This window comes from Cnephaeus nilssonii (assembly GCF_951640355.1).
Source record: "Cnephaeus nilssonii genome assembly, chromosome: 14".
In the NCBI taxonomy this organism is placed as follows: domain Eukaryota; kingdom Metazoa; phylum Chordata; class Mammalia; order Chiroptera; family Vespertilionidae; genus Cnephaeus; species Cnephaeus nilssonii.
In genome coordinates, this window is record NC_137085.1 from 2,214,516 (window position 1) to 2,235,629 (window position 21,114).

The 21,114-nt window shown below is 66.7% G+C and overlaps 1 protein-coding gene across 5 annotated transcripts; it reads left to right on the top strand.

Moving 5' to 3' along the window:
* Positions 1–5,638: 5,638 nt before the first annotated feature.
* MYMK (myomaker, myoblast fusion factor) lies at positions 5,639–15,749 on the top strand. Of its 5 annotated transcripts, XM_079790040.1 has the most exons (7): positions 5,640–6,065; positions 6,261–6,644; positions 7,493–9,697; positions 10,700–10,814; positions 11,360–11,508; positions 14,483–14,599; positions 15,037–15,749. In XM_079790040.1, exons 3-7 carry the CDS (start codon positions 9,695–9,697, stop codon positions 15,184–15,186), a joined length of 534 nt encoding a protein of 177 aa, XP_079646166.1. In that variant the 5' UTR covers positions 5,640–6,065; positions 6,261–6,644; positions 7,493–9,694; the 3' UTR covers positions 15,187–15,749. The 5 variants fall into 5 exon arrangements, with proteins under 5 accessions (XP_079646164.1, XP_079646166.1, XP_079646165.1 ...); XM_079790038.1 differs by lacking the exon at positions 7,493–9,697 and having other exon boundaries at positions 5,639–6,065; XM_079790039.1 differs by having other exon boundaries at positions 6,261–9,697.
* Positions 15,750–21,114: the final 5,365 nt, after the last annotated feature.

Here is a 21,114-nt window from a genome sequence, read left to right on the forward strand (position 1 = left end):
GCTCCCGCTGCTCCGGCTCACTGGTGGCCTGGGAGTTTCCGGGGAGACACGGGGAGCCAGGGAAGGCTTCTGGGGGCCTGGCACCCCAGGAATTTGGGGGGAACGCAAAATGGAGCGCAGGTGGGAAGAGCCTCTGAGGCCGTGGTGCCGGTGGGGCCGCTGTCACCCCACAAAGGGATGGTCAAGAGGCCCCTGGGGACCCCTCGCAGGGGCCCAGCCAGGCCTACGGGGCAGGAGCCCTGCGTGCCCGGGGCCTCCCGGCCGGCTGCACCCAATTGACAAGAGAGCTCCTGCACCCCCCTCTGCACATGCATGGCACCCCCAGCTCTTCCAAGGCACCTCCTCCAGGAAGCCCGCAGGTGCCCAGCACCTTGTTTTGGCTGCCCTATCGGGTCAGCATCATCTTCGCCGAGCCGTGGCTGATCCCCCCACCCCCAGAGCAGGGTCTGCTCCTGGTTTACGCTGCATCCTCAGCATGGGGGCGGGGACAGCATGCAGGGTGGATGTGGGCGGCGCCTGGGGCCCACCTCCTCATTCCTTGGGGGTGAGCGTGAGCTGTGCCCGCTGGTCTCCCCGGGAGAGCTCCCTACGGCCACACACGGTCCCCGGGGCCAGGGGGGCCGCTGCGACGCCTGGGGTTTAGGAGACTGTATGTCACCAGAGCGGTAAGGTGTCTGAGGAGGAGCTGGAAACAGGGCAGTGGGCACATGGCCAAGGAAGTGGAGGAGGGGCGTGGGCGAACCAGGCTGGGGGGGATGCGGGGAGAGGGACGCAGCGGGCCGTGGGGGGGGTGGCCACTCCCGAACAGCCACGCGTGCAGAGCAGAGCTCAGACGATCCCCACACATGGGCCAGAGCTGCGGGAGGGGGCTCACCCTATCCGTATCCCTAACCCTAACCCTAATCCTAACCCTAACCCTAACCCTAACTCTAACCCTAACCCTATCCCTATCCCTATCCCTATCCCTAAACCCTATCCCTATCCCTAACCCTCACCCTCACCCTCACCCTCACCCTAACCCTATCCTTATCCCTAAACCTAACCCTAACCCTATCCCTATCCCTATCCCTCACACTCACCCTCACTCTCACCCTCACCCTAACCCTATCCCTATCCCTAACCCTAACCCTAACCTTAACCCTAACCCTATCCCTATCCCTAACCCTAACCCTAACCCTAACCCTATCCTTATCCCTAACCCTAACCCTAACCCTATCCCTATCCCTATTCCTATCCCTAACCCTAACCCTAACCCTAACCCTAACGCTAAACCTAACCCTATCCCTATCCCTAACCCTCACCCTCACCCTCACCCTCACCCTCACCCTCACCCTCACCCTAACCCTATCCTTATCCCTAACCCTAACCCTAACCCTAACCCTATCCCTATCCCTATCCCTCACCCTCACCCTCACCCTCACCCTCACCCTCACCCTCACCCTAACCCTATCCCTATCCCTAACCCTAACCCTAACCCTAACCCTAACCCTATCCCTAACCCTAACCCTAACCCTAACCCTATCCCTAACCCTAACCCTAACCCTAGGCCAGCAGGGACGGCGGAGTCTGGTGTCTCCCCAGCACACCCACAGAAGCCAGCGAGGACAGTCTCCTGCCCAGGAGGGCGCCCCGACTCTGTGCCACCAGGCCCAGCACCAAGCTCAGGCTGGGTCCCCAGGAGCTGGGTCCCGCGCTGCCTCGCCCTCTGCCCAGCGGGGAGGGACCCAGTGAATGGCAGCCCAGCAGCCAAGACGGGAGGGGCGGGCTGGGCTGTGCAGGGCGGTAATGGCTGGGCTCCGGTGCCTGCCCCCGGGCCCCTCGAGCAGCCATTCCTGCGTGAACAGACGGTGAGGCCTCCTTTTAGAAGACAACCCCCCCCCCCCCCAGCTCTTACGTGGTTTCTGAACAGACACTTAGCGAGGACCTCCGGGGGCCCCCCAGAGCCCCCGCACACGCATCCCCCCTCTGAGGCAGGGCCAGTACGAGCTCCAGTTTGCAGGGGAGGACGCTGAGGTTCAAAGGGCAAAGGGCACGCCAGGCCCCAGGGCAGGAAGGGGCGGGGCCATCCACCTGGAGCACCTGGCTCACCTGGCTCAGCTGACTCACCTGGCTCACCTGGCTCACCTGGCTCAGCTGGTTCACCTGGCTTACGGGCACACCTAGCTTGAGGGCTCAGCTGACTCACCTGGCTCACCCAGCTTGCGGGCTCAGCTGACAGTGCCCAGGAGCTGGGGGCGGCACGTGAGCTGCATTTTCAGCCGGCGGTTGACGACAGCACATGAGGCTGTCACGAGCCCCGCTGCAGACACACAGACACACGGACACACAGACACACAGACGTGCGCAAGAGCAAAGGCCAGGCAGCACTGCCGGCTGGGACCCAGGGGAGGGCCTGGGGGCGTCACAGCCCAGACCACCTCCCCCATTGCCCACCTCCCCAGGGGCAGGGGGGCCTCGCTGGCCCCACACGCGGAGCCGCAAGGGCCACTGTGCTCTGGGGTGACCGGGACTGTGGGACGGTGCTCAGACTGGGAGGACGCACGCACAGCAGCTGGCCCAGCCGTCCTGGGCCGGGCAGACAGACAGACAGACAGCTGTCCCGGAGGCGGGAGCCCGTGGCATCCCAGGCGTTTCAGCACCTCCGTAAACCGGCCTGCTCCGGCCCAGGGAGGGGGAGAGGGGGCGCGGGTGGGGAGTCCCCACGGACCGCTCCCCACGCTGCGGCTGCCCCCTAAGGGCCACCCGGCCCCGGGTCCCAGTGTGACTAATGCCACCCGCTGGGCAGAGCAGGGTGCCGGGGCCTGGGGCTGGGGGCGGCCAGGGCTCGGGTCTGCCACCGGGCAGCGTGGGTGCTGGGCTGGGAGCGGTCCGGCTTCCCCCCGCCCTGGGCTCACCCTCCTCCTCTGTGACATGGGGACCGCAGCCGCCCGGCCCGGCCCCGGCGCTGACAGGCCCAACGGGACCAAGTAGGAAGAGGCCTTGGCCCGGGCCCGGTACGGCCGCGCTGCATCAATGTCTGTTTGTGTAAGTGGTTTTCAAGACACAGCGGCCCCCGGGCCGGAGCAGGGAGGCGCCCGCGGTCAGGAGAGGCCGAGGGCCACATCCGAGCGGGGTGGCGGCTGATGTGGGGTCCTGGCCGAAGGAGGGGCGTGGCTGTGGGGTCTGGTCTGGCCAAAGCGGGAGCAGGTGGGGGGGGGGTGGCAGGCAGCTGGCAGGCGAGGCCACAGGGCGGGGAGCCGGGGATGCCAGCGCACGTCCCGCTGGTGCAGAGCCTGCCCAGGTTGAGTGGGCTCCCAGCCCAGCCTGGGCCTGGCCCCCCACCCTGTGTCTCCAGAGGCAGTAACACCCCCAAAGCGGCCGTCTGTCTCCCCCTCTCCCCGCTCCCAGGCCAATCGCCCCCCTGCTCCTGAGAGAACCGAGGGTCATTTCAGTCCTGCTCCGAGCTGGACGCCTGCCCACCGCCAGCTGGGCTGTCTCCAGGCGGCCAGGTCTCGGACGGGAGCCACATGCAGGCCACCTCCCCTCCACGCTGCATGCGGGCTCCCAACCTCGGGCGGCGGCTCACGCCCAGACCAGCCTTTCTGCCGGGGCTCCCGGCTGCCCCCGGCCCAGCCACCTGTCTCCCCCCAGCCCCTCCTCGGCCCCCTCCTCCTTAATCACCCAAACACATGTGCACCGCCCTGGCCTTCCTCACCGCCTCCCCTTCGCCCCCCTTCCCCCCCCCCAGCTCACAGCCTGGAGTTTACAGCTGCAGTGCGCACACTCACACACACTCACACTCACACTCACACACACACACACTCACACACACACACACACTCACACTCACACACACACTCACACACACACGCTCACACACACACACACACACACTCACACTCACACACACACACTCACACACACACACTCACACTCACACACACACACACACACTCTCACACACACACTCACACACTCACACACTCACACACACACACTCTCACACACACACACTCACACACACACTCACCCACACTCACACACACACTCACACACTCACATACACTCTCACCCACACTCACACACTCACACACACACTCTCACACACACATACACTCTCACCCACACTCACACACTCACACACACACACACACACACACTCACACACACTCACTCTCACACACACACACACTCTCACACACACTCACACACACACACACACACACACACACACACACACACACTCATGCACAAAACCAACTGTGGGAATTGTTCCTGCCTCTGAGCAAGGGTTACGGCTCCAGAGAGCTCTCTGCTTTCTGACATCTAGTCGCATGTCCTCCCCACATGTTGTCCGCTCCTCCTGGGGGCTGGGGTGGGGGCTGGGGCGGGGGCAGGAGCTGAGGGGGGAGGGGGACAGGGTCAAGCAGGGTACCCGTGGCAGCCACAGGGGTCGCCTGCCTCTGACTCAGCCACACACAGAGGATCTGGCTTCCCCATGTGGAGAGGGAACTGGGCTCCTGACGGCCAGGCTGCAATGGGAACGCCCCCCCCCCCCCGGCTTTCGTTCATTCTTCTCTCAATCATTCATTCAGCGGGTGTCGGCTGGACACCGACGAGGGGCTAGGCTCAGGCGCCAGGGCCGAGGGCAGGGAGCTGGCCGGGCGCCCAGTGGGATCACAACCCCAGCACCCCTCCACACAGCGCCGCAGCGTGGTGGGTGCTGGGATGGGTGCTGGGTGGGTGCTGGGTGGGTGCTGGGGTGGGTGCGGGGTGGGTGCGGGGTGGGTGCTGGCTGGGTGCTGGGTGGGTGCTGGATGGGTGCTGGGGTGGGTGCTGGGGTGGGTGCGGGGTGGGTGCTGGGGTGGGTGCTGGGTGGGTGCGGGGTGGGTGCTGGGGTGGGTGCTGGGGTGGGTGCGGGGTGGGTGCTGGGAGGGAGTGAGGGGGCCCTGGGCTGGCCCGATGGGCAGGGCAGCCTTCCCACAGAATCTGTTCTGGCTGGAGGGACGGGAGGCTGGGGAGCAGGGGCAGGGTCTGTGAGTGGGGGGAGCCGGGGGTGCAGTGCGGGGAGGAGCAGAGAGGGCTGGGGGGTCCCCTTGAGGGCTTGGACCCCACCCCGAGGGCGGTGGGCGCCCCAGGGAAGGTACTGAGGAGGTGGAGTAACATGGCAGACGGCCCGAGTGGGATCTTTCACCACAGACAGCAGCACTGGGCTCCAGCCGCTCCTGGGAGGGGGTGAGGAGCTCCCGGCGGGGGTGGGGGTGGGGGGGGGTCAGCCAGGCCTCGGGAGCCGGGGAGCGAGCAGCAGCCGTCTCTGTGGCCCTGGGAGGTACAGGCACCAGGGGCCTCACTCCTGCCGATTCCGCTGCCCAGGAGAACAGACGTGCGGCTGTCTACCCAGCAGGCTGCTCCTGGCCCCGCCACAGAGGGCATGAGCCGCCTGACACAATGCGGGCGATCTCCGGGGCTCCCCGGGGAAAGATCGGGAAAAAGCCAGCCCCCAGAGAATGCGCACAGCAGGTTCCCTCTGCAGGAAGGTCTAGGACAGGCCACGCCAGCCATCGGAACAGCGGCCGCCGGGAGTCACTGCGAGGGATACGGGGGACGGCTCGGGGTGACAGGGAGGCCGGGGCGGCCACACCCGTGTATGCACTTATCCAACGTCACCACGCTGCACGCTTAGAACCTGTGCGCTCTGTCACACGTGACATCGTGACATCATCACCTCGGGGCACCAAGAAAGACGCAGGAGTGAGAGCTGTTCTTTTGCCGACAACAAATAAATAGACGAATCGGGCCATCGATCCATCAGGCCGTCAGCCCGGGGAGACCCAGCCCGGGTGGCCCACACACTCCCATCGCTCCTCGGCCAGGGGGTTAGGGGGAGCCTCCCTACGGTTCCCCAAGACTCCTCGCGAGAAGGGAAGGGAACTGCGGAAGGACAGCCCAGGAACGCGGAGGAGGCCAGCACCAGGCCCGGAGACACCCTGTTCTGCTGACTTCCGGTGTGAAGCCATCAGCCCGCAGCAGAATGCCCGGTCGCCAGTCTCGTCGCCAAGGAAACCCAGTGGGAGGAGAGCAGGCGAGTAAGAGGCGCACGGGCTGGTACCCCGGGAACTGGGTCTGCAAGGTCCTTCCGGCGTTCAGACGGGCTGGGCCGCGGGTGCTGGGATCCCTGTCCCCCCCCCCCCCCCCCCCCCGGCCTCCCCGGCGCCCTGGGCGGGGGTGGGAAGCGGCGGATGTGGGGTGGCACTCATGGGCACTTTCTCCTCCGCCTCGAGATGGTCTCCTTGAATCGGCAGCCCTGGCCTCTGAGAAAACAGAAATGGAAAACCTCAGAGACAAGTGCGGGCCACGTGGGGCCTCAGCTGTCGGACCCTCTGTGCGCTGCCCGACAGGTGCACCGGCCCCGCCCCCCTTCGGGGCATTTAAACCGCAGCTGCCACCGGGGCCGGCTCCCCGGTCCTCCCAGCCCTGGAACGCAGGGCCTGCGCCCGCCCCGCCAGCCCGCCGGCGCCCTCCTCCCGGCCATGGGGACGCTCGTGGCCAAGCTGCTCCTGCCCACCCTCAGCAGCCTGGCCCTCCTCCCCGCCGTCAGCATCGCTGCCAAGAGGCGCTTCCACATGGAGGCCATGGTCTACCTCTTCACCACGTTCTTCGTGGCGGTGAGTCTGGGCCGGGGTGGGGGCGGGGGGCCCGACGGGGCACTCCCCGCCGGGGGAGCAGAGGGGCTGTCTTCCCGCCGCCCCCGCCCCCCACTTTCCTCTGTTTCCCGATGAAGAAGGGCGATTTGGAGATGAAGGAGAAGCCCGGCGTCCAGGAGAGAGGCTGGGGGAGCCACTCCTCCCCTCTGGGCCTCAGTTTCCCCAGGGGCGCCAGGAAATCACGCGGGGATTGGTGTGAGAGAGACCAAGCCCCTCGCAGGGGCCCGGGTCAGTCCTCTGAGGACAAGCCCTTCGGTGCCCTTTTCTGGCCACCGGGCAACCACTCAGGCCACCATGGCTCCCGCCCCCCCCCCCCCCCCCGTCCCCCTCCAGCTGTAAGAAGCGGCGGCTGAGCAGGGATGACGGGGAGCCAGGCCCAGGGAGGGCGACGGCTCGGGAAGGGCAGGCCCGGAGCCTGACTCCGGACGGGGGAGCGGCCCCACTCAATGGCCGTGCTTGTCTCTCCTCCTTGGGGTTTCCGTGTCTCTCTTCGGGGCCTTCTTCTCCTTCTATTTATAGACCTGGGGAGCCTCTGCGCTCTCGGGGTCCCCCTCCCCCTCGGTGTCGTCTTCCTGGTTCTCTCTGTGTCTCTCCCTCCTTCTGTTTCTTTGTGTCTGGTCTCTGAGCTCCTGGAATGATGTCCCCGTACGATGTGTTCTTCCTAAGCCTCTTGGTGTCTCCCCTCCCGCTCTGTTCCTCTCCCCTCCACGTGTCTCCCTGATCCACCCATCCCTCTAGCTTCTGTCTGTCTGTCTGTCTACCTGCCTAAGTATCTAGCTAGCCAATCAACCCTCTGTCTGTCCGTGTAGCCACCGACCTAATCCGTCATCCCCCGACGCGTCTGTCACCTGTCTACGTACGTCCCAGCGCCTTCCTGCCTCCCGTCTCTGCTCCCCCCTGAGCCCCCCCACCCCCACCCGCCGGCCTCGCACAGTGGCTCCTCTCTGTCTTCCTGATCACCTGCCGTCAGACCCGTCCTCTAGCCCAGCTCCCCCGCACGCATGTCCTGGGGAGGTTGTGTCCCCGTCTCTGAGTGGCACTGCCAGGCGTGAGAAAGTGCAGGCCTCCCGCCCGGGCCAGCCTCGGCCCCCTAGCTGAGGGCCTCCGTGGGCGAGGCCGGGGGTGCAGGCAGCCGGTGTGAGGGGTGTGGGCACCGCGCGTGCTGGCAGGCTCGTGCCCCGTCTGGGAGTGCACCCGCCTGTGCTCCCGGGCAGTGCCCGGGGGCCGGGTCCTTGGCCGGATCGGAGTCCCCGGGGCTGGCTGTCGCCCTCTGGGTGGGAGAGGCCTCAGCTGCAGTGAGGCCAGCCCGAGCCCGCGTCCAGGGCGGGGACTCGCCCTGAGAGCCCGGGGCTGTGACTGCTTATTCGCCGGCCCCGAGGGGCTGAGCCCGCGGGCGTGCTCCGAGCTCGGGCTTCCTCGGGCCGATGCCTTCCAGCTGCTCCTCTCGGGACCCCGGCTCGGGTGAGCGCCAGGAAGTCTGTTCGAGATGAGAAACGGGGCACGCTGTGGACATGGGGCTCCTGGCGCGTACCAGGGTCTGGGGCCGGGGAGGGGCCGGGGGTCTTGTGGCCCAGGCCCCTGTTAGACCAGCCCAGGACACCGCAGGCACCGCCCACCCCTCCCGCCCGGCCTGCGCGGGCCCCACAGCTGCCTCCTCACCGCCGCCCACCCGGCCTCGCCCGCCCCGCCCGGCCCCACCCAGAATGGCAGGGGCAGCTGCCTCCGGTGACAAATGTCCTCGGGCCTCGAAGCCACACTCGGCCTTTCTCTGGGAGCCCTGGCTCAGCATCACGAGGTCTGCCTCCCACAGGCTCCTCCCGTGTCCGACCAGGACCCTCCCTGACACCAGCTCCGTCACACGGAGTCTGCTGGCCCACCCCACGGAGCAGGTATTCTTGTCCCCATCTGACAGCGGGGGCCCCGAGCAGCCAGCCGCTGGCCTAAGCTCCCACGGCTAGGCCCTGTTAGCGGGCCCCAAAGATGGCTCTCTGCCACCAGGCCCCCAGCCGCGCCCACCCCTGCCAGCCCCTCGCTGGGCCAGGCCTGCCCCTGCACCCAAAGATGAAGGGAGGCCCTGGCCGGTGTGGCTCAGTGGATAGAGCATCGGCCTGCGAACTGAAAGGTCCTGGGTTCGATTCCGGTCGAGGGCACAGGCCCGGGTTGTGGGCTCGATCCCCAGTGGGGGACTTGCAGGAGGCAGCCGATGCATGATTCTCTCTCATCATGGATGTTTTTCTCTCTCTCTCTCCCTCTTCCTTCCTCTCTGAAATCAATAAAAATATATTAAATATATATATATATATGGAGGGAGGCCTCACCTGCCCACCTGTCCAACAGAGATGAACCGAGCAAGGGGCTCATGGGGTGGGCCCTCCTGGACCAGCTCTCCTTAAACACGCCAGACCCTGCCCCCCAGGCCCTGCCCCCCTGGCCCTCCTCCCTGACCCTCCTCCCTGACCCTCCTCCCTGACCCTGCCCCCTGGCCCCGCCTTCACAGGGCAGACACTAACTGAGCACCAATTGAGGGGAGCTGGGGTCAGGGCCAGGACGAGACAGAGATGCTTCCTGCTCCTGACGGGGCCGGCACAGACACTGCCCAGAATGTCAGAGGATTAGGTCTGGAATCGCACGCGGTGACCTGTGCTCGGAGGAGAGGCCGGGCTGGGGCTGAGGGAGACGCAGCTCTAGAAGGAACACGGGGCCGGAGAACGTCCATGTCACACACAGGGCCTGGCTCTGCCTACAGAGCCACGGGGAGCAGTGTCCTCCGCCCTCCTCTGTCCCCCGGGGCCGGGGCACCTTGATCAGACTGCACCTGAAGCTCCTCTCCCCACCACACAGTCACGGCCACCGCTGCTCGCTGTCCTCTGGGCTCTTCTTGGCCAGCACCTTCGAAAGGCGCACCCCCAGAGCTCCGCACGGAGCGGGCCTGAGCGGAGCAGGGCCGCAGGGCGGTCCCGTCCCTGCTCGGGGACACCAGGCCTCTGGTAACAGCCCCTCGGGGCACCGGAATGGTAGGTCACCGACAGCTGCCACCAGGAAGGGCTCGAAATTGACCCCGGCTTGCTCCCCTCACCAGGTGACCCCGGGCTCCTGCCCCCGAGCCGCCCCGGCGCCTCCAGACGCAGCTCTCTGTCCCCCTCCGCCCTCCCGCCCAGCGGGGCCCATCAACAGGCCATTGTGCCGGGCCGGCTTGTTTACGCCACGGGACTTGTCAAAATAATGATGTCATAGAATTAAATATGACTTACCATGATGAAATGTGCGCCCGAAAGGAGCGTTGTTTTCTGTTAGAAACAAGTTGACGGCTTTGAAAATATTCCCTACAGGCATCTTGCTCTAAAAATTGCTCTTAAGCTAGATATTGGGCGAACGGCTGTAAGAGCCCCAGGGACGGATGGGCGCGGGGTCTTTGCGGCCTTCCCGCACGTTAAAGGAACAGGAGCTGACAGCTGCAGACCGGTCGTTCCCAAAGTGGGTTCCCCACCGGCAGCATCGGCACCAGCCTGAACCCCTGCAAAAAACACCCCTCTCGGGCCCCAGCCCACACCTGCGGAGTCGGGAACTCTCAGGACGCTGAGCCGCCTGAGTCTCCACAAGCCCCTGGGGCTCGGACGCCCACTCGGGTCTGAGAAATCCCCTGTGGGGTAGCCCCGTCAGCAGAGGGTACATTGTGGGGAGAGAGGCCCCCCAAGCTCCTGAAGAGTAAACTGGCACCCCCAACAAGGCCTTGGCCTCATAGCCAGAGGTTGGTGAAAGGGTGCCAGGACCGGCCCTCGGGAGCCTGGCGGGGAGGGACCCCCGTCAGCTTCGTCTGAGGGGCACCCCTTCCGGGGCACAGAGCCCTGAGGCCCGTTTTACAGGGGAGACATTGGTGGCTTTCCCAGGGCCTCACAGCCGGGGGGGGGGGGGGCCTGCTTTGCCACGGGCATGGCTCGGCACGGACACGGCTCGGGGACCCGCCCCGGGCCCGGGCCCCGGCACCAGCGCCCTGCCTGACGGCCGGTTTCCCGCAGCTCTACCACGCCTGCCACGGGCCCGGCCTGTCGGTCCTCTGTTTCATGCGGCAGGACGTCCTGGAGTACTTCAGCGTCTACGGGACGGCGCTCAGCATGTGGGTGTCGCTGATGGGTGAGTGGTCGCCCCGCGCAGCCCACCCGGCAGACGGCCCGGGCTCCCTCCGCCCCACCCCCGCCCTCTCCTGGGTTCGGAGCCCCGTGCCCGTTTTCACGTCCTTTTAAAGGTACACACTGGCCAAGGGCGTGTCCTGACGGCCCTGCCTGGCAGCGGGGGCAGCCAGGGGTCCCCCCTCCGGGTCCTTCGCCCGAGAACCCCTGCTCCGGCCAGGCTCTGCCCCCAAGACCCGTCTTCACCCACCCAGGGTCAGCGCGGGTTTGTGGGAAGGCGGGCTCATCCCAGAGCGCACGGTGCGATCACTTCCCGCCTCTCAGACAACGTCGGACGGGCCCATCCCGCGGGCTCCCCGGGTCTCTGGCCTCCTCCTGGGTCCCCGGCAACGGCTGGAGCCAGACCCTGAGTGACCAGGCTGGGCCCAGGGTCTCCCTGGTCGAGGGAGTACCGCCCACACCCGGGCCCCCAGGGGTGCCCCGGGGAGAGCCGTGGCCAGGAGGGCCAGGGGGCCACCCAGCTCTCCCGCTCTCTCCCGGCCCCTCTAGCCCTGGCCGACTTCGACGAACCCAAGCGGTCAACCTTCGTGATGTTCGGGGTCCTGACCATCGCCGTCCGCATCTACCATGACCGCTGGGGCTACGGGGTGTACTCGGGCCCCATCGGCACAGCCGTCCTCATCATCGCGGCTAAGTGGGTGCGTACCGTCGACCCTCAACGGACGGGGCCCCTTCCCTGACTGTCTCCACTCGCCTCCCCCCCATGGGCGGGCAGGCTGGACACAGCTTTGGCTAAAACACATAGAAAACAGCCCCCCGGTGCCCCGGCCACGCAGACCCGGGTTGTGTCATGTCTGTGACTCACTAGCTCTGGACCTAAGCCAAGTTACGGAGCCTCTCTGCCTCAGTTTCCGTATTTGTCAAGTGGGCATTACAGCCACAGTCCAGGGCCCACCTCACAGGCTGGTTCAGAGATGACGCGTCTTGAGTCCTGGCACACAGCTGGCTTCGAACGGGCTCAGACAATAGGGACTATTGATTCTTATTCCTGAAGAGGGTAGCTGCTTGGAGATGCAGTCTCCATGGAAGATGCGGCCTGGGTCAATCTGGGCAGGCTTCCTGGAGGAGGTGGGCCTTCAGCTTGGTTCTAAGGCGAAGGGAGGATGTGGTGTGAGGCTGGCAGGAAGATGGAATTGCTCGTGAGTACGGAGGCAGCCTGAGTTTCCAACACCGACGGCCTTTCACGGGGCACCCGGAGGTCTGACCCCCACGAGGCGCTTTACCCATGGTCCCCAGTCCCCCTGTGCCCTCCGTGGTCCCAAGGCCCCCTGGCTGCAAGAACCAAAACGTACTCCCCTGGCCCACGCTAACGAGGGCACTGCAGCAGGACGGACCCCGCACCGGATCCTGGGTCCCCGGGGCAGGGAGGGGCTGAGCCCTGCGGGGAGCCGAGCCCAGGCCTGGCATGCGGAGGGCGGCACTCAGGGAACGGGGCTCGGGCTGGGCAGGGGGTGCAGATGGAGCCCACGACCCATTTTACAGACTCGGGGAGGTAAAGCAAGGCCTGGTGGCCAGCTCTCCAAACACCTGCTCTGTTCAGCCATTTGGTTCATGAAGAAATAAGGCACCGAGAGACCAGCGCGTGAACGGGGCACGGCAGGGCGGCCCGGGCCAGGCCTTGCCTTTCCCGCGAGAGAAGAGAAGAGGGTCTTCCCCGCGCCACGCCGGGGGAGCACAGCGGGCCCTGGGCTGACCCGGGAGCCCCCCGAAGCTGCCCGCGAGCGAGAGGACGTGTGCTGGGTACACGTGTCCGCCGCGGGAAGGAGCGCGCTCGGGACCCGCTGGAATGCGTAAACACAGGCTCCGGCAGGAAGCGGGAGGCTCCGTGCTCAGGGCGGCCGCTCCGCCCACAGCTCGCTCACCAGCCCGGGAGCCGTCCCTAGCTCACGTCCCACGAAGGGCCACGGGGCTGCCCCGGCCTCGGGCTGTGGGTCCGGCCACGGACGGAGAGGGGGGCTCGGCGTGTGCTCTGGACCGTTTAACGTGGGGTTTGTTGTGGGTCCGCAAGGGCAGTTGTTTTCTGGAAGGAGGGGGCAGTTTTCTCCCGGACGCTCATCCCTACTTTTTTTTTTTTATTATTCTTTTAAAAAAATTGTTTTAATTGATTTTTTAGAGAGAGAGGAAGGGAGAGGGATAGAAGAGATAGAAACATCAATGACGAGAGGAGCGTCATGGATCGGCTGCCTCCTGCACGCTGACTGGAGATGGAGCCCGAACCTGGGCCTGTGCCCGGACCGGGAATGGAACCGTGACCTCCTGGTTCCTGGGTCAACGCTTCCCCATGAGCCACGCCGGCCGGGCCGCTCCTCCCTTCTGGAGCGGGTTGGGAGCCGCCGCCGCGGGGAGAGGGAGCGGAGAGAGGGTGTGACGGGGCTGGGGCAGGGCTGAGCAGGCAGGACCCAGGCAGGGGCAGGGTTGGCTGATGAGGGCTCCCCGGCCGCAGGCCCCGCACCCAGGGTCACGGTAGCCCCGTGGTCGGCAAACCGCGGCTCGCGAGCCACATGCGGCTCTTCGGCCCCTCGAGTGTTCTAACGCCACTTCTTCAAAAGAGACTCGCCCAGGCCGAAACCCGACTTCCGCGCGTGGGCCACGAAGTTTCCATCGCTCTGTACGTGCGCGCCCGCACGTGGTGTTTGGTGGAAGAGCCACACTCAAGGGGCCAAAGAGCCGCATGTGGCTCGCGAGCCGCGGTTTGCCGACCACTGCGGTAGCCGCACCCACGCCCGCCCACACTGTTGCAGGTCCCGATGCCTCACGGGCTGTGGAAAATTCTAGAAAACCGGAAACTGGGCTTCGTTTCACCAAACTGGACTTGAACACTCGGTGGCAAGAGCCGCCCTGAGCCAGCGTCACGTGGCTCGTGGCTTTGTGGCGCCACGCGGGGGTCTGTGCTGTGGGGGTGCTGCCTGGCCCCGGGGCTCCGGCGAGGCAGGCGGCCACCGGTCTCACTTCCATCCAAAGCTCTGTGCTCGGAAACACCCCGGCCCCGGGGCGGGTTCGGGGAGGCGGACTTACCTTGCTTCGCCGTTTGGGGGTGTGACCATCCTTTTCCGTGTAAATGCCTGCCGGGGCGCCTCCCGGACACGGTCCCCGAGAAGGCGCAGGCTCACCGTTCACCGTGCGGGCAAGTTTGTTTGACAAATGGGACTGCGCGTCCGTTGACTGGAAGCAGCAAAGGCTATCACGGCCCATCACAGGCGCCCGGAGCCACACTGGGGGGCAGGCCCAGTGCTTCAGTCCCCCGCCCCCCGCCCCCCGCCCCCCGCCGGCTGTGAACAGTCGGGGTGTCTATCCCCTCGGGGCTCCTCACTGGCTGGGACAGGGAGCCATGCAGGGGCGGGTTGCGTCTCAGACAGGAAGGCAGGGGTGGGAGGCAGGGGTCCTCGTGTGGCCAATCGGCCCCGGGGTTCCCAGGCCTGTCCCTGGGCTGAGGGCTCCTGTGGGTCCTGCAGCTGCCGAGTGGGATACATGTCGGGGTGTCTCCCTGAGCCCCTCTCCTGCCTGAGGATGACGGGGTGCGAGCGCCCGGGGCCAGCTCTCCCTGGGGCTCAGGGCTGCCGCTGCCGGGCGGCCGCTGCGACCTAAGAGCCTCCCGTCGCCCCGTGCCCGCAGCTGCAGCAGATGAAGGAGAAGAAGGCGCTGTACCCCGACAGGAGTGTCTACACCCAGCAGATCGGCCCCGGCCTCTGCTTTGGGGCCCTGGCCCTGATGCTGCGCTTCTTCTTCGAGGTACCGGGGGGGGGGGGGGGCGGGGCGGGGGGCACTTCACAGGGCCCCCCTTCCAGTCAGGTGCCGGTGCCTCCCACACCCCTGGCACCACCGGCATCGTGCAGAGCTGGCCTCTGAGATGCGGGGGGCGGCCTGGGGGGCGGGGGGCGGGGGCGGGAAGGAGAGCCTCAGCTTCGATGCCAAAGGCCCAGCAAGGGCTCATGGCTCAGACCCTCAGTGCTCTGGGGTTTGGTGGCAGGGAAGACCAGCATGGGCTGGACAGTGAGGGGAGGGCAGTGAGCCAGAGTTCCGGGGTCACGTGAGGGGTTGGGGGGAGCCTATGTGGGTGGCAGGTGCCGGGCACACGGTAGGGGTGTGGAGCAGCGGGGAGGGGCCTGGGGAGGAGGGAGCCTCGGGCCCAGGCTGAGGCGCACACTGACGCCCCCCCCCCCCCCCAGGACTGGGACTACACCTACGTCCACAGCTTCTACCACTGCGCGCTGGCCATGTCCTTCACCCTGCTGCTGCCCAAGGTCAACAAGAAGGCGGGAAGCCCAGGGCCCCCGGCCAAGCTGGACTGCTCCACGCTGTGCTGCGCCTGCATCTGACCGCCACCCCGGCCCCAGCTCCCCGCCCCCGCCGCCCGACCTCGCGCCTGGCGCATCCTGCTGTCCTTCCGGGCCCCGGGGGTCCAGGAGCGACTCTGTCCTCGGACTCCGAGGGCCCCAGGGACTGGGGAGCCCTCAGCGCCAAGCACTTCCTGAGAACCCACTTCCTAACTTCCTGCTGGGGGGCCGCGGGCAGAAGAGACACCTCCTCCTCCCCAGCCTCAGGGGCCGATCAGGATCACGCCTGATCACGTGATCACGCCTGCAGCCCCCGGGCGTCTGTCCTTCCACCTGCCCTTCCCTGCTCACCGCGAGCGCGGCCCCGCCCCGCCAGAGCCGTTCTGCCGCCACGGCCCCGGCCCCGGCCCGCCCCACACCGTCTGTCTGCTCCCGGCACTGCTCTCGCGGCTTCTGTCCCCTGGCCCGGGTCCGAGCAGGCCCACTTTGGAGGCCGGAGGCCGGGGCCTGGGGGCCGGTCCGTCCTGGCCCGCCCTGCCTGCCCCAGGGCCAGCCCCCAGCGGGGTCCCCAAATCAAGTTGTTTTGATGACAATCACCAATAACAAGCACCTCCATTTATTGATTCCTGGGAGCCCAAGTGCGTGCCCGTTTCTGTCCCCGGGGCCCTCGCCCGGCTCTGCCTGCCCGGCTCGCCGCGTGGGAGGGCAGTTCTGCGCGGGAACCGTGAGCAGAGGCCGGCGGCGCCCACAGGAGGGCTCGGGGAGGTCAGCCCGCCCAGGGAGCCCGTCTCAGCGGCCCCGGGGGGTGGCGGGAGCCGGCCTCCCAGACATCACCTCACAAACGCGAGCCCCCCGCGGGCCAGCCCACCCGCTTCCCGCCGGCACATCTGTCAGGCAGGAAGTTACCTACACCTGAGGCTGTTTGTGCTCCCACCGCCGTCCCCCGCGGGGACAGTCGTGTGTCCAAAGGCCACCTCTGCACCCTGAGGGGCCGAGAGCCTGGCTCCTCGCCCTGGACCTGCGGTCAGGGTGGACCCCGGGCCAGGCCCCGTCTGCCGGCCTCCCTGACGGCCCAGAGGCCCCTGCACACCCGCGGCCTGGCCCCGCTCAGCACCTGTCAGTCCCCACAGCCCGTTAGGGTCAGGGCCGCCCCTCAGCTCTGCGCACGGCGCTCGGGGCCATCCACCCGGGGGGTCCCCATCCTGGGGCGAAGGCACAGGACACAGCAGGGGCCCTCAGGTCTGATTGGGGGTTGCACACACATGTACATGTGCATACACGCATGTACACATGCATGCGCACACAGACATGTGCACAGACATGCACACACCATGAAGAGCCTTCCCCCTAGCCAAGGGACACGCACAAGTCACCGCACCAGGCTGTAAGGAAAGGGGAGACTCTGGGGCCACGGGGGGGGGGGCGGGGGGTGGACCAGGGGACGTGGCTCCAGAAAGAGGCATCTGCAAGGTGGCCGGACCCTGCCCATCCGCCCCCCTCCCCCCACTTCTCTCCCCCGCCCCCCCGCCCGGAGCATGCCCAGCTCCCACCGTGGCAGCGCATGGAAAGTTGGAAGCGGCAGGACGCTCCCCGCAGGAGGAGGTGAGCCTGCCAAGCGCGAGGCCGCACTAACAGGCGCTCACTGTGGCCGCGCTGATTTATGAGGCCGTCTGGGCGCCCGGCCAAGTCTGTAAGTCAGGGACAATTAGGAGGCGCGCTCCAGCCCTCCGCCGCCCGCCCGCCTCTCCCGCAGGCCCGCGCCCCTCCCAGGAGGGCTGGCCCCCACGGGGACCCCTGGGAGGGCCCTGGGCGGGGGTCCTGAGCCCACTCTGCAGGCGGGGACACTGAGGCCGGCGTGGCGGCAGCCGGCCCTGGGTCCTTGGCCGCCGGCCATGGAGCTGGCGGCCGTGCCAGCGTCTTGCCAGTCATCCCAAAGGCATGCTCCTCTGGCTCCCAGCTCCACTCCGACATTGCGGGGGCTCTGCCCGGGCCAGGAGGGGAGCGCCGGGGAGGAGGGGGGCCGGAAAACAGGAGGCCACCCAGAATGGCCACCCCGATACCTCAAGACGAACCAGGAGGACGTGTCAGGCCTCCAGACGGAGACACCTCCGAGCCCCAGTGCCATCCCCTGGGGTCCTCCTGTCCCCGGAACCCGAGGCGCACGGCACCTGGCGCCAAGAGGGACCTCCACGGCCGTCCGACCCCCTCACGCTCCGGAAGGGCCCTCCTCCCACCAGCCCCATGGGGCCTGGGGACCCCCGAGACCTGATTGGGGCCAGAGAGTGCCTGAAGCACCGCCCTCGGCCTGACCGCCCCGAGCAGCGCCGCTGAGCGCTGGCTCCGAGGGGAGACGCGGAGGGGCTCGGCGTCCGGTACAGCCACCCGCAGGCCCCGGAGCAGCGGGAGCGTGGCTGGTGCCACGGAGGAGCCATGTCTTTACACGTGTGTTGCTTTCAATGAGTTTAGAGTTAAATTCACACACGTGTGGGTTGCAGGTGACGTACAAGATGTGTGTGTGTGTGTGGGGGGGGGCGTTGTGGGTTTTTTAAAATATTTTTTAGAATTTATTTCAGAGAGGAAGGGAGACAGGAAGAGAGAGGAACATCCATGGTGAGAGAGACTCCTTGATGGGCTGCCTCCTGCCCGCTCCCTCCTGGGGATCGAGCCATAACCTGGGCATGCGCCCTTGACCGGAATAGAACCCGGGACCCTTCAGTCCGCAGGCTGGCGCTCTGTCCACTGAGCCCAATCGGCTAGGGCCGGTGCGTGGGTGCTTTGAACTTCAGATAATGACCAGGGCACCCTGGCATGAGAGACCGCACAGTGCCCGCGTCCCGTGTTCCATCGGCAGCCCTCCCCGGTGCCAGCAGACAGAGGTCACGGCTGCAGAAACGAACCGAGGGACACGTGGTTGGGGACCCAGGGGTAAAGCCAGCGGCCCAGGCCGAGGTGCCGCAGGGCCCGCTCTGGCTGTGGCCTCCCGTCTGGACACGGTCAGGGGTGTGGGGGGCAGGGCGGTGTCCTCACGCCGTGGATCTTGTCTGACCCGGGGGAGGGGGCACACAGTCCCTGCAATGGCACCCCTGGACCCGGGCCCGGGCCTGGCCGGGACCCTGCAGAGCAGGAGCAGAGCTGCCGATGCCCTGGCCTGGCCACCCTGTGCCGGTGCCCAGCGGGCCCCGCCCACCTCCGGCAGCCCACACGGCGAAGGATTATAAACATTTACAACAAGGAGACAAAACAGTCTATTGTAGCGCCCCTCCGCCTCCCCCGGCAGCGGGCGAGGCTGGCAGGGCGCGGGGAGCCCTGGGCCCCCGCCAGGATCCTCCGATTGCAGCCGAGGTGTTTCCGTCTGAGGGCAGTCTGCGCGCTGCGGCCTTTGTCTGTCTGCTACTGAAATTTCCTGTCTCTGTTATTCTCTTCCCCGGTAAGGCCATCTGAAACCCAAAACGTTTATTGCCCCTTTTAAAGAGGCTTTATAGCCCCCGTGCACCTCCTCCCCGCGCGGCCGGCCGGGCTGCTATTGCAGTTAGGGGAGCGCCGGGCTGGGCCTGGGCCCAGGAGCCTGGGAAAGCGGGGCCAGGTATGTGGGCAGGACGGTCCTGCCGAGTGGGCGGGGGCCCCGGTGAGAATCTGGATGCCGGGGAGCTGATGAGCTGGTGAACAAAGCTGGCTGAGCCACGCGGGCCCGGCCTGCCGTCCCGGCACCGCCCGGGGCTGCACCGCACCCCGGTTTCCTCACCTCTGACTGGGACCAGCGGCCTCACCCCGCCGGCCCCTCAGGCCGTCAGGGGGAGTTAAATCCGAGGCCGGCTGCACGGGACAGTTCTCGGGAAAGTAAAAAGGCGGAAAAAGGAGCAGGAGGCTGGGCCAGGGCGTGGAGGGCCGGTGTCCAGGGGCAGGCACGGGCCTGGGAGCCAGGCAGGTGTGGGGCTCCGTTTTCCCTTCTGGGCTAGAGGCAAGCTCCCCAAATTCCCCCAGTTCCCTCAGCCTCAGTTTCCCCGTTTGCAACAAGGCCCCCCTCACATGCTTGTTGCCAAGGTTAAATGAGGCAATGGAATACGAAGCACTTAGCACAGTGTTTGATAAACGGCATTTTTTAAAAAAAATAGCATCATTATTATTTTCATTATCAGTGGTCGTGGGCAAGCAAGCGAGTGTCTCGAATGCCGTAGAGGGGTCCCCACCACCAGGGGATGTACGTCCACCCCGGCTGACACCAAATACCCCCATTTGCCAAGGAAACAAAATGCTTAAACCAGGTGTCTGTCAGGGACGAAGGAATTAAGCGAGGAAGGCTGCCTGGAAGAGGCAGCGTGAGCCTGAAACTGGAAAACCGAAGCGGACTGAACCGTGTGAGCCGGCAACTCCACGGTGTCTGGGTCTGGCCACCCCCTGTGCCTTCACTCCACCCCCAACCCCGCCACCTCCTGCAACCTTCCCGTCGGAGCAGCCAGAGACCAGCTGCCGTGGGGAGAAGGGTGCCCACAGCTGGGCTCTCCTTGCCTCCGTCACTGGCCTGTGTCCAGGACAAGGCAGAAGCGGGTTTGGGCGGGCGGGTTCAAGCTCCAAGTGGAGGAAGATGCCGGCTGCTCCGGGCTCCGCTCCGCAGGGCCTCGAACAGGACGTCAGAGCCGACGTGAGCTGGCCTCCTGCCCCGGCCTCCTGCCCCGGCCTCGCGCAGTGAAGGTCCGTCCCTCCACCGCTGGCCTGTCCCCAGCTCTTTGCCGGTTCGGTCTGTCCCGATGCTTGACCTGGCCCAGCAGGAGGCAGGGGCCCAGCTCCCTCGAGGCCCAGTTCACACACCACCTCCCCCCGGAGTGGCCCCAGGGGCCAGGCAGCTTTCTGGGTTCACGGGGACCAGCCAGTCCTTCCAAGCCTGCAGGGTGGGCGGCAGAGAGAGGTGAGGGGTGGGGGTACCGCTCCCTGGCCTGCCGAGGAGGGGGCAGTGGCCCGGGGAGGCGGGGACTGCAGGGGCCGACGTGGGCAGGGGGTGAGCCGGGTCCCCAGGAGCCGGAAGGGTGGTAGGCAGGGCGGCCTCAAGGTCAGGTCTGCTGCTATGACAAGGGGGCAGCACTCAGGAGAGACCAGGGGCTGCTACCTGCAGGAGGGACCGCGGGGAGCGTGCGGGGAGGGGTGACGCTGGGAGAGAGTAGGCAGGGCGCAGACGGGGCTGGCTGGCTGGCAGGCCCTCGCCCGCTCCCCTGGCTGCCCTCGGGCTCCCCCGTGGTGCAAAGCGGGGTGACCGGGTGGCCCCGGGTGGCCCGGGGGATGCATGGGCACACGGGTCTCAGCCTCGGTCCCCTCTGCCAGGGAGGGGCGTTGAGGTAAGTCGTCGCCAGTGGTCACAGCCCAAAGCTTTGGAACGGCTGACTCGTTTGTCAAGTCGCACAGAGTCAAGGTCACCCCCCGTGTCCTTGTCCCTCGCACCCCTGCGTCCTTTGCAGAGTGGGAGAGACAGGGACAGGTTCGCCCAGAGGGTCGCGAGCAGCACACACGCCAATGTCATGCCCAGTGCGGCCGGGAGACGCCTGGCACCCTGCCCTCTGCCGTCAGAAAGCCCAGCGCTGGCTGGGGCGTCCCAGTCTGCACCGCGCTCCCCACGCTCACAGGACGCCTGTGTCCGCGAACGGACGGGGTCTTGGCGGAGGCAGGCTCACGGCTGCTGAAAGAGCTCAGTGACCTCAGAGGCCTGAGCCTTGACCTCTTGCTGACCCGCCCACCAGGAGCAGGATGGGGGGCCGGCTCTGGAGGGCCCGCTCCCCAGGGCCATGCAACCTTGGGCGACCTTCAGCTCCCAACACCCCTGGAAGTGGGGGTCTCTGCTTATCCCGCTGGGACCATCCAGCGAGAGAGTGGAGGTGACAGTGTGACTGGAACCAGGGGCCAGCCAGACTCGGGAGGCAGACGCTGGTGAAAGGAAAGGGGTTTATTCCATGCCGATCCCCTGAGAAGATGGGGGACTCCTGG

Coding starts and splice junctions, on each gene's coding strand:
- MYMK (XM_079790037.1), top strand. CDS start 6,219: ATGTGGGGTGGCACTCATGGGCACTTTCTCCTCCGCCTCGAGATGGTC. Junction 6,645..10,699: donor TCACCACGTTCTTCGTGGCG/GTGAGTCTGGGC, acceptor GGTTTCCCGCAG/CTCTACCACGCCTGCCACGG. Junction 14,600..15,036: donor TGCTGCGCTTCTTCTTCGAG/GTACCGGGGGGG, acceptor CCCCCCCCCCAG/GACTGGGACTACACCTACGT.